Source organism: Castor canadensis, chromosome 2, assembly GCF_047511655.1.
Source record: "Castor canadensis chromosome 2, mCasCan1.hap1v2, whole genome shotgun sequence".
NCBI classification, from domain to species: Eukaryota; Metazoa; Chordata; class Mammalia; order Rodentia; family Castoridae; genus Castor; species Castor canadensis.
The window spans coordinates 36252740-36265726 of record NC_133387.1 but is presented as its reverse complement, the minus strand read 5'-3'; the positions used below and the strand labels follow the sequence as shown (position 1 = coordinate 36265726).

General features: G+C 38.3%; 1 protein-coding gene across 12 annotated transcripts in view; it reads left to right on the top strand.

The window, feature by feature from the left end:
• The window catches only part of St7 (suppression of tumorigenicity 7), a 256603-nt gene that overhangs the window by 227782 nt on the left and 15834 nt on the right, over positions 1-12987 (top strand). For 10 of the 12 annotated variants that reach the window (XM_074064492.1, XM_074064495.1, XM_074064494.1 and 7 more), the window contains one exon: positions 8660-8810. In XM_074064492.1, the coding sequence (XP_073920593.1) occupies positions 8660-8810 (151 nt within the window). Of the gene's footprint in view, positions 1-8659; positions 8811-12987 lie in introns of those variants that run through there. The other 2 variants (XM_074064497.1, XM_074064499.1) reach the window with 1 other exon arrangement.

Below are 12987 nucleotides of genomic sequence, written 5' to 3'. Positions count from 1 at the left end.
AATGTCCTGACTGTGTACTGGATCCCAGACCAGTTGTCAACTCTGAGAACCTTGGATGTAGGAGTCCTCAGAATTGAGACTTGACTGATAGGAAAGTCTGATGTGGTCAGTATCATCATAAATCCCAGGTCCTCTTCTCCACCAGTCTCTGACTGGCCAGCTTGTGCTTAAGGCCACTCACAGTGGTTTAGCTTTTACTTCTACAAATACACAAAAATGAAAATAAACTTATGTGAAACCTTAATAAATCAAGTAAAACCAGAAGTACTCTGATTGAAACTGGGAAGAAAAGTAGGGTAACCTAGTGTGTTAGTCACCTTTCTACCATGATGATAAAATACCTAAGGTAATCAACTTATAAGGAGGAAAGTTTCATTTTGCTCACAATTTTAGAGGTTTTATTCCATTGTCAGTTGGTGCATTGTTTTTGGGCCTGTGGTAAGACGATACATCATGGCAAGAACATGTAGAGGAGGAAAATGCTCACCTCTGGTCACTGGGAAGCAAAGAGACAGACATAAGGGGCTGGGTTCCCAATATGCCCTTCTAGGGCATGCCTCCAATGGCCTAACTTCCTCTTCTAGGCCCCACCTCTTAAAGGTTCCACTGTCTCCCCATAGTGCCACAGGCTGGGTACTACAACTTTAATACATGGGTCTTTGGAGGACATTTCATATCAAAACTACAACACCAGGCAACCCAAGGCACCTCCGCATATAGTTTAAAAAATAACAGATGTCTAAGGGTCACCACCACCATCAAAATATCCCAAGGTTCTCAGGCCCCATACCCAGTTTAGGCAGTGAAGAGAGGACACTGAGGAGCTAGAGCCAACTCCCTGTGGTGCTTAGTTGTGGGTGGAACTCTTCAAGGAGGAAAATCAAGGAAACTCATCAGACCAGTGAGGAAAAGTTTTTGTCTTAATCTTGCCTGAAATCCCAGAACAACTGAATCATGTGCTGTTCTACCTGGGCCTACCCAGGGGGGCAGCGGAGGGGACAGCATACAGTCCCTAAGGATGCTGAGGGAACAAGGATTGCCATGCTTCTGAAATGCATTTTACCAACAGGACAACCAGACTGGTCAGCATATTGAGGTAAGGACCGAAGCTAATAGACACTTGGTTTTCAATCATATCTAGGAGTATGGAAAGTCATGAGAAAACAGGAAAGAATTAAGAATGTTATGACAGAAATGAACTCCCATTAAAATTTTACTTTTTTTTTTTAAAAAGCTCATCTAATGTTAATCTAAGAAACTCTCATTTCATGGGGATTTCAAGAGCTTATGAGGAAAACATCCTGGTAATTGTATATGCTAATGGAGTATATACAGGACATTGCTATAGTGATGGAAATTCTATTTCATGCAAACACTAAAGCAGTCCTCCTGTATATCTTGGTAAAGCTGATTGACAGAGTATAAAATTGCTTTTTAATCCAATTTAGGAAACAATGTGTAGTGGGCTTTAGCATTTAAAAATGCTCGAAGCGTGGAAGCAGAAATCAAAATACCCTGGCACATTGTCTATGATATTGTATAACAATGTCACATTTCAGAAATATTATTTCAATGTAAGTTTCTTTGAATTGAGTCATATTTTGTTCCAAAGCTTTTTGGATTAGAGTAAGGAGATGTATTTTAGAAATACGACCCAGAGGAAAATGAAAAGAAACCAGTTTTTAAGCCACATTTCTCAGGAATGGAAAGTTTCTAAGAAGTCTCCTTTAATAGAAAGTGATGCATCTGTTCCCACCAAGGTCACCCTTGCCAGGGCTACCGCAGCAAAGGCCATCCTCACCAAGGGTGCCCCACCAAATCACCATGCCTAGCCACAAAATCCTTTGGCATCTTCTCAAACCTCATCCTATTTCATCTTTCCCAAGCATTTGGTCCACTGACCAACCCTTCATCTTTTTGGGGGGAGATACCTGAGCATTAAACCCAAGGCTTAGTGTATGCAAAGTATGTATTCTACTACTGGTCCACACTGCAGCCCCTGACCACTTCTCTTATATCTTGAGAATATCTCAACTCAAGAACATCTTTTTTTGTCACTTCTGAACTCAAAGTATCCTACATCCTTTCCTCCCCTATCTATCCCTGCATGTTAGCTTTAGGAAAGAGCTGTCTTCTCTCTTACTCGAGGCTCTCCTGGAAGATCTCATATACTCCTACAGCCCAGATCCTACCTCTAACCCAGAACACTCAAGACCTGGTACCTACTGCCCTTCGGCCATCTCTCCAGGGATGTTCTGCAGGTATTAAAACTGTACTTGTTACCTTCCCACCACTGAGCCTCTTCCTCAGGTAAGGAGTGTATCCCAGCTAAGGACTTCATGTTATTCTAAATTCCTAAGCTAAAAGTTTTAGTCACCCTTGATTCCTTCTCTTGCCCTCAGATTCATTCAGGCACTAAGTTGTTCTCTCCTCAGTTTTGTCACCTTTTCCATGGACTGTGATAGGAGCATTCTAAGATTTGCTAACTTCTACCTTTTCCCTGTTTGGTGCACCTACACAAGACTCACTCTTTTATCTCAAAACCACATGCAGCACCAACTCAGTTCTTGATTGCCTGTTGTAGTGGTTTGCCAACAGTCTTCTTCAGGACTGTAAGAATTCTTAAGACCTCTCTTGGGTCCTTCTCCAAGGACCCCCATGTTTGTTCACTAATTGTACATATTCTCTGAGATCCTTGTATTTGTGGCACGCTATAGCACCCAAATCTGTGTCCTTGGGATACACAGTGAGTCCTCTCACATCCTGTGGCCTTGGGTAACTGTAGGTAAGTTGTAGATGCCCCCATACACATGCTGTTAGGAAATACTGTGGGAGTCCTGCGCCTCTGTCATTATAGCACATTGTGCCATTCCCACATCTGTATCCTTGGGGTACACAGTAGGTCCTCCCCTATCTCTGTTCTTGGGTAAACTGTGAGTGCTCCCATGTCCATGTTCTTGGGAAACACTATGGAACTGCGTATCTCTTATCATTAGAGATATCTTTCATTGGGATATGCTGTAGGTGCCTGCTTATTTTTCCAGTGAAACAAAGTAACTGATGAATGGATTAGTGCACAGGAAGAAGCAAATACTTTGTGAAGAGGACCATTAAGTGGTACTACAGATCACCAGGATTTTGAAAAGTTGCTTTAATTTATCTGTTCAACTTTGCTTTATGCCTATTTCCTATTGGTCAGTTGGTGATCTCTAGTAGCCAGTTCTCTTTAGCTAATCTGCTACTGTGATAAAATGCTCATGTTTTACCTAGAAAGAGACTCACTTATCTGTGGAGTACCCACACACAAAACACAACTCACTTTTATAATATTATAAACATTTGGCTTTTTTTTTCCCAGCAAAATTGGCTACTGTTCAGTGAACAGGTACTTATTCACAAATACTGTATGAATGCTCCATATATTATCTTATGTAATCTTCAAAATTTAGAACCAACAAGATGTATGTTTTTGTTGCTCAATTTCTACAGATGAACTGAAGAGCAAAGAAATTAAACAATAGGCCCAAGGTCGCACAGCTATATTCTTGAGCAAGATGCAGATAGTAGTTTGCAGTGGCAGATAGCAGATAGAAGGAGGTGAGATTGGGAACCTTGGTGATAGGCACCTCATTTTCCATCCTGGCTCATTTGAATGAGCCATGGTCACTTGTGGTATTTTATCCTGTTCCACTTTGTTGTGTTATTGAATTCAAACAATAGGCAACATTTAAGTTCAAAACATGTAGCCTTTCTTCCAGATGGAACTACTTTTATTCTCTGAACTTTTACTGATGTTTTTAAAAATGTGTTTTCTGGCTTTTGTCAGAGCCAGTTGTTGACACACAAAAAATTTCTATGCCTCACCATTTTAAAATTTGTTTTTATGGTTTACTTTTGCATTTTTGATGCAAGTCTAGAAAATCACTTTGTATTATGTATATACATATACATATCCACACACATATGTGTTCATAGAGAAAAAAGTGCTTATTACAGAAAACTTAGAACAGAAAGAGCACAAGAGAAATTAATCTCCCACAAAATTAAATATTTAGCTATCATTAACATTTAACGTGTGACCTTCCAAAGTTCTCTAATTTGTACATATATATTTTATTATCAAAATAATCTGGTATGTATAGGGTGGTACATTGATTTTCTTTCACTTAGCAATGTATTATAAACATTTTCCATGCTACTATTCTTCCACTGCCTGGTTTTAGGGAGCAACTTGATAGCCATATTCTAAATGTGCCATAATTTAACTACTCTGTTCTCTCACATTTTGTTAATTCCTGTGTTTTACTGATGAATTTTTATGTGACTTATGGCATATTGATATTGAAAAATCCCCAAAAGAAATATCTAATTCCTTGGCATTAATATCTGTGTAAAGAATCATTTGGACATTTTCATTCAAATTGTTAGAATTTTAGGATCTTTTGGAGGTACTAGAGGTTTGAACTTAGGGCCTCATACTTGCTAGGTAAGAATGCTACCACTTGAGCCATTCCTCTCATCCAAAACTTTAGAATCTTAACACAGGAGACCTTAGCAGTCACCTGGTATAGACTCTGATGTACCAAGTCTCTTCTGCAGCTTTCCTCACAGGTGAGCCAGCCTCTGCTACATACTTCTATGAGTAGACAGCATTCACACACAGACCATAGTTTTCTGCTTCTCTTTGTATGTTCTGGCTTTATAGGCTCTTTTAATGAGATACAGGAATAGATTCTGACAAATGGATTTTGAAAAGTTGCTTCCGAAACCGTTAGAAGCACTGCATTTCAACCAACATTATTGAGAATCTGAGAAGAAAGATAGAGGTAGGATGCAGGCAAGATAATGCAGAATGCTGACTTGGCTCATAAAAGCATGTCACTAATATAGACAGGCAGAGCGTGTTCTCTGATTTGCAAGCTATAGTCATTCTAATTGATTTCTGCATACTTGTGGATAGGGAACTGCCCTCTTCCATTTATTTTTCTCTTGACAAGTAGGATGTGAAATGTTGTTCCATGCCTTTCTAATTTAAATGTTGCACATGTTGAGAACTGATCTTGCCAGCCATTTTAAGCTTGGCCAAAAACATAGCACATTGTTGTTATTAACCTTCATCATTTGGTTAGAGCCAACATTCTATTTGAAACTATAAAGGAGTATAAGTCTCCTTTATAGACAGAACCTTTTTTCTGCCATAAAGTAGATATAATGAGAAGGCAAAGCTGAGTTTCTTTGGTGAGTTGCTTTGATTGGTCTAATGAGGCTGATAAAATCAGGGATGCTCATTTTGAGAGTCATCTTGAGAAGTAAGATTTCAGCTTTATATACATAATATCTATAACACATACATATTACTTTGATTTACAAAGGTACTGTATGAGGTGCGGTAGGAGAAATGAAGATGACAGGCTTATGCTCTTGGGGACCTTATGATTCAGCTGAGAAAAAGACATGGATAATATAAGGTGGTATGTACAATACATTTATACACAAAGAGCAGAGAAAGCTTGGAGGAAAAACAAAGCATTCCTCACAGTCTACCTGTGGAGCTATGGACAATATCCTTGAAGCCACATGCATCAGTCCATTCAGCTGATAGGCTGCGTAAGCCATCTGTCTTCACATACATGGACTACTATTTTTAAAATGTATAGAGATACCCTGGTCATTAACAATGTTTTTGAATGAATTTTTGTCTTGTATTTATTGTAGCTTTTGTCATACTGTGAATTCTCAATCAGTAAATGCTACACTGATGACTCTTGTCATGGGCATCTGTAAAATTTTTTATATTAAAAATTGGTCCCAGTTATTTGAGGATTGGAAAGTATTGTCTACAGGAACACTAGGCAAAAGAACTTTCTGTGCTAGTAGAAATTTCCCTACATTGTCCAACACTAGTCATTGTCACAGGTAGCATTTAAGGACGAAATATGGCTAGTGGGATAGAAGAGCTGAAATTTTTATTTTGTTTGATTTTTTAACTTTATCTTATCTTCATTATCATATTATACTGGGAGTGCATTGAGACATTTATAAAAGTGCTTACAAGGTATCGTAATTAAATTCATCCCCCATCATTCTCTTTTATCTCCCCTTATCCTTCTTAGAATAGTGTCGTACATGAGTACATAACATTTCCACCAGATTCACCTCCTTCTTATTTAAGCAGCTACAGTAAAGGCCACATAGGACAGGGACAGCACAGATCTATGGATTTCCTTTGTCAGGAATTATCTTCCTCTCCACCAAGTTTTTCTGTCCTCCCTCATAGTTTGCATTCAACCCACAAATGGGATGACTACCAGGCCTACTTCTTCTCATTTGTCCCTGATTCTGAAGTTTATTCAGGCTAAGGGAAGATGCCTAGTGAACAATTTGAAGGTCTGTCCTAGTCATTTAAATAAAAGGAATGATAGTCATTTTTCTTTCAACCACTATCTGATTCTCAGGGGCCTTAAAGAGATTTTAAGTACCTGGGACACATAAACTAGTAGTTTTCATTCAGTTTATTTCAAAATTCATACAGCATGATCCTTATTTTAAAAGTTGTGTGATTAGACAGCTAGGAGTATGAGTCAGTGGCAGAGCACTTGCCTAGCATGCACAAGGCCCTGGGTTCAATCCCCAGCACCACAAACAAACAAACAAAGTCTCTCCTATGGGCAAAGTGGCTATGGATGATTATCAGAAAATCAGATCAAAATCTTATACTGGGGCTTGCATTGGGTAAGAAATTTTCCTTGTCATTGATTTTCCCAATAAAGGTAACCAAATGGTCTTCCTTCTCTCACTTACTCTAAAGCAATTAATACAATTCATAGCACTTCATAAGTTATACATCTTTCTCATGACTCATAGCCTTCAAGTTTTTTAAGACCATCACTGGAATTTTGTACCTCCTAATGGTGTCTATTAAGGTAACAGAATCGCAACAGCACAGACAAGTATCTCTGAGCATAAAATCCATCTTTTATGCATCTTTTATGTTGTGGTTGATATTCATTAAAATGTAGTACTAGTTGGGTTGCTAGGTAATTCTCTGTCTTCTTTCCAAAGATTTTTGTCCTGTAGTATTTTAAAACATAATGGAGGAAGAAATCAGTAGCTTGCAGATTCAAAAATCCCAATGACCAAAAAGTTCATTCATACCTCATGCTTGAGGAATTGCTATCAAAATAATAAATGCCTTTCATAGACCAGCCTGGAAAGAAGTCCTTGTATTGAGGTCTTTCTGTGCAGGAGGGCTCTCTGTCCCAGCTCTTGCCAAGTATGATGCATATGTCATTGTTCTCTTGCTGCTCTCTGGGTTTCTTTCTCCCACTTTCCCCCTCTTCTGGTTTGAGGCCAAAGGTTTGGAGGTTCCTTGTACTATCACACCCCGATTTTTAAAAAGTTTCCATTGCCAAGCTATAAAGCTCAAATGCATCCTTCCAGCTCCCTGTGGGCCATGTACCGTGCTACCCAGTGTGCCAACAGGAAAGGAGACTTAAAGGCAACTAGATAAATGTCCAATGAGTATAAATCCTCAGCTAGATGATAATGAAATGTTGATAGTTGTGTCATAATCTTTCACCCTTTACCCTCTTTTATAAGTTTCCAATGACAAAAAGATTCCACAGATGATTATTTCTGACATTAATTTTTATTTTATTTTTTTGTGACACTAGGGTTGAAACTCAGGAATTCATGCTTGCTAGGCAGGCACTCTACCACTTGAGCCACCCCACCAGCCTCTGACATAAATTTTTTAAACATCTCTTATGGAACTTCCTTTGCTTGTGTTCATCTCATTCTAATGGTCTGCTAACCTCCATCTTAAAGGAACTTTGCTTGGATTGTTGTGATGGTTGGTGGTGGTGTGTGCACATGATGTACTAAGGATGGATCAGAGAAAGGAAATAATTAGGAATGGGATACCAGGAGAATATTCCAAACTTGTTTCCCTTTCTATTTTATAATAAATAAAAAGAATGAAAAGTGGAAATTTAGTTTTCTGTTAGCCCTCAGGAAGCTGCTCTTGTCCTATATCCTTAGCTTCTAATGAAGAGGTATAGATTGAGATCCCTCCAGCCTTTAGAAAAGGATCTAAAAGAACATTACAGTTTAGAGTCTGTACTGCTCCTCTCTCATGGGTCTTCCTGTGCACAGGCTTCATCCCTCCAACATCCAAACAGCTGTGGGTGGTTTTTTTGCACATGACGAAGTACTTCTCCTTGATAGATTTGTGTAGAAAAAAAAAATAATGGGCAGTACTAGTCAAATCTCTCTAGTGTATTGGTTTAACCACATATCCTCTTGACCTTCATGTGTCCATTTTATATTTTATATTTCATCTGGTTACAAAATTATACCAAATTATTATGTCTTCTACATTTTCCTTTATGCTGTTTGAGTCAATATTTACTTCTTTGATTAGAGTATCTAAGCTTGTAAGTCTGTGATCGTCACTGAAGGGAACTAATATAAGATTAATCATCTGTCAGCAACTTGAAATTGCTGGATGTTTTAGTAATTGCCTTCAAATGTAGTAAAAAGATTGCAGGTTTGATGAAATGCTTATAAATGGTGGCTTTAGAAAAAATCAACTTATTTCAATATTGAATTCCAAATTACTGTGTATTAACACATCTGTCTCCTGACTTTTTAATTTCAGTACCTACTAGAAATGAAAAGCTTAATCCTACCCCCAGAACATATCCTGAAGAGAGGAGACAGTGAAGCAATAGCATATGCATTCTTTCATCTTGCACACTGGAAGCGAGTAGAAGGGGCTTTGAATCTTTTGCATTGTACATGGGAAGGCAGTAAGTAATTTTCTTTATACAATTTTTAAGAACGTCAAAATGTGCTAAAACTGATTTTTTCCTGAGTGTTCATGATGATCAGTGAAGATCTATGTGGGTCTAGACCTTGTTTCCTATGACTGCTGTGGGTATTACTGTGATGATGTCACTTTGAGCTTGAAAGGCACATTTGTCCAAGAGAGGCAGTGAATCTGGACTGCTCTAGAGGACCACTCTCCCACCCTGAAAACGCTCTTTGGAGACCTCTGTGGCCCTGGCATTATAGTAATCTTTGGCATGGGACTGGGACTTCTACTAGATTCTAATTACCACCTTTTTTGTTTTTTTGAAACTCAGGGACTTATGCTTGCCAGGCAGGCACTCAGTAATCTTGATCCACACCCCCAACCCAGATTACCACTTCTTGATGGCCTTTGTGGGAGAGGTGGCTAAGAGCCAGTTATCCTGCACTAGATCAAGGTTAGCCATCTCCAAAGACATGGCATATATGTTTCAAAATGAGCAGTGGCCCCTGGCCCCTACCATTTCGTGGGAGATACAGCATTGTTGTGAATGATAAATGCCTGTTGTGTGGATGTAGGGATAAATAAATCTGTGAGTACATGCTCTCTATAGGTACTATCATTCTGTGTAAGTAGAGGATGCTTCTCCCTCACCTGGAGAAGAGTGTTATCTAGTTGGGAAGAGAAACCAGCAGCATGTAGCAGCTGCCTGCTGATTTTCAGAAGTGAGAGGTCCACGAGATAGAGTAGCTTGTGGTCCATGGGTAGCTCGTGACTCAGCTGAGATTTGAACATGCCTTGAAGGACAGTAATACAATCAAGGACACTGAAGAAATGGCAAGTCGTCAAGCCATTTAGAAGAATTTAAACTAAAGGGAAAACCCCAAGATAATGATTATTACAATATGTGCATTGAAACTCTGCTAATATTAACTTAAGCAAAACAAGCAACAATGCATAGTATGGTTTTCCCCATGAGAAGAAAAAAAATAACTATTAGAGTTTGATAATTTTTTCCTAGTTTGCCCCTACTCTGATTGGCCTCATAAACAAGTGTCTTTTTAATATTATTTTTTACTCTGTTTATCTTTTCTGCTTCCATTTTCATTTTGATAAGCTTCAGCTCCTTCCTGTTCCTGCCCTTCTGTAACCCTGTAAGAATCCAGCTTAGTGCAGGAAGGGACATAGGGGGGAGTAAATAGGATGGGGTAAAAATAAGTTGACAGAGATGAGACTCAAACCAAAATTTTTTTGGGTGGTTGAGAAATTTTTCTTTAAACAATTAATAAGAGGTTTATTTACAAAGGATGTTGATATAATAGTAAGTAGAATAACATACCCAGCTGTCCTGGTCAGCACCAGCAACTGTATTGGATATGTGAAGAAAGTACATCCCACTGAGAGAGTGTGGGTTTAGGCACAATCCCCTCTGGCTTGGATTCATTGTTGCACGTAAAAATATAAGGCGAACTGAAGGGACAAAAGAAAAAGTCCAAAAAGCCCGTCAGGAATGAACATGGGAAGCCTCATCTAGTGTTAGTTATGAAAAATTAAATGGATGTATGGGCTTACCACATAACAATATATTTATGGATTGGCATCTGGGAAACAGTAGTAGAAACTTTCCAATTGGATCTGAGTGATAAGGTCCAACTCCATAAAAAGGACCCAAAAACAGGTGAGGCAAGAGATGATTAAGACATGGTGTTAGGAACAGTATCACCATACAGAATTTAAATCCTGTGAAGAATAAGTAGGAATTGTTTGGAAATTAGTTATCAGCTAACAAGGGGAAGATGCTCTAGATCAGCTGGTAAGGATAGTGAAACTGAGAGAAAAATGAAGTGATCTAGGGAGGTGCAAAATCAAGGAGAGTAGTGGTATTGAGGGATTTAATTACCTCAAATTACACTGGCAGAATCCTTCATTAGGATAAAAATTAATAAAAATTAATTACATTGGCAGATGCTTTATTGGGATAAAAAGAGGAGATAAATTTTTAGACATAAAACAGCATGGCAAGGAAATCAGATACCTATAAGAAAAGGAAATTTGGCATTTTATCCTTATAGATAAACAGCTCCCATGAAAAGCAGGTAGCTGTGATTCCAGCGCAAATCAATCGCACTGATTCTCAGTTTCCAAGGAGCACCATGACATTCAATTTTAGAAGAGAACTGTGAGAGTGCTTACTCTGTACTAAACACTTGAGAATGCCAGGAACCTTGAAGAGTGTTTGTGTAAGTATATAATGTAAATTACCTGGAGGGTTCAGTTTTACATCTCTTCACTTACTCTTCCTCATAATATTCTGAACTAGGCAGGAAAGAAATGGGCACCTCATTTTTTCAGTGAAGAAATGAGATGAGTGGCTTGTGGAAAGTCTTACAGCCACTGTTGAAAGGGCCAGGTGGTACACCCACATTCACTTTTCCTTCACTGCACTGAACAGATTAAGGGTAGAGAGACATCATTGAACCATTTTCTCAGAAGCCCAGAATTTAAATTTTTATCACTACTTAGAAGCTGGGTGAAACTTGTTACAACTGGTCCCTTTTTGTTGTTTAGAAAGTTAACCGTTACAGGTGCTGATACACAGCTATAATCCCAGCTACTCAGGAAGTAGAAGCAGAAGGATCTTGAGTTCAAGGTCAGTGTAACCCCAAAACAAAATGAAAACAAAAGGGCTGGAGGCATAGTTCAAATGATAGAGAACTTACTTAGCAAGTGCTAGGCCCCTGATTTTAATCCCCATCCTGAAGAAAAAAAAAGAAATCCATTCTGTATAAAATTGTACTTTATTGTTTAATATTGACTTAGACATTTCAATTAGAATGAGACAATTTTTACAAAATAAATAATATGTGTGTATTATAAACAAAGAGACTGAAAATAAATATGACTAACTGATTTAAATGATCACTACTGAGTTGTGGTCATGATTTCCTTTTTTACTCTTTCTATTTGTACTTTTCAAATTTCCTACATAAAGCAACTGGGTTTTTGGTTTGTTTTTTGTTGTTTTGTTTTTGTTTTTTTGTAGTATTGTGGGTTGAATTAGGGGCCTCACACTTACTTGCTAGGCAGGTGCTCTACCACCTGAGCCACAAGCCTAGGCCCCCAGCCTTTTTTGCTTTGTTACTTTTTGGGTAGAGCTTCATGTTTTTTACTCAGAGTGAGTCTCAGACCACAATCTTATACTTTGCCTCCAGCATAGCTGAGACCACAGGTGTGTGCCACCTTTCCCTGCTTATTTGTTGAGACAGAGTCTCACTAGCTTTTGGCCCAGACTGGCCTCAAATGATGCTTCTCAACTCTGCCTCCCAAATACCTGGGATTAAAGGCATGAGGCATATTATTTTCAACAAGCATAAATATGTATATGCATGTATGAGGGCATATATATATATATAGATAGATAGATAGATACATAGATACATATATTTAGAAAAAATAATTTTTCAATTGGAAGTCATTTTAGTCCTCTCTATAAACAAAGCTATAGATCTGCAATGCAGTTTAGAAGAATTACCACTGCAATTCCATACAATTGTCTGCAATCTCTTAACATCATTTCTAGATATGTATCCATTCTAAATTAAATTAAAAAGAGGTTGACAGCTTTGTATTTTTAAATGAGAGGACTTGAATTAGAATTTTACTCAGCTACTTATGGTAAGTTTTTGAAACTGGAAAGTACTGATAATCTTGAATACCATATCCTTCCTTCCCTAGATTAGTGGCTTCCGGGATATTATAACTGGTCTCTTTCCCTCTCTTCCTCTCTCCCTCTCTCCCTCTCCCTCTCTCATTCCCCCTTTCTCCCTCCTTCCTCCCTAGGCCTAACCTGGGCCCAAGTAGAAGAGGCTGCACTTCCCCCAATGCACCACATGGTGGTGCCTTTTGACATCTCCAGCCTCATAGTTTTTTCTTTTTGAAATTTAAGGTCTTTCCCCAAATCCCACCCAAGTTCCTTTTTTCATTAGAGAATTCATGGAGGAAGGTAATAGTACTTAGTTTCACTAGGCTCCATGTCAAAACTGATTATAGGTTATTGTTTGGAGATTTTTTTAAAAAGTCTTATTTCTATCAAAGTATTGGTTAGGAAGTAGAGGTAATTTTGTTTCCCATTTGTTTGTTTGTTTTAATGAATTTATTATGTTATAGCACTAGTC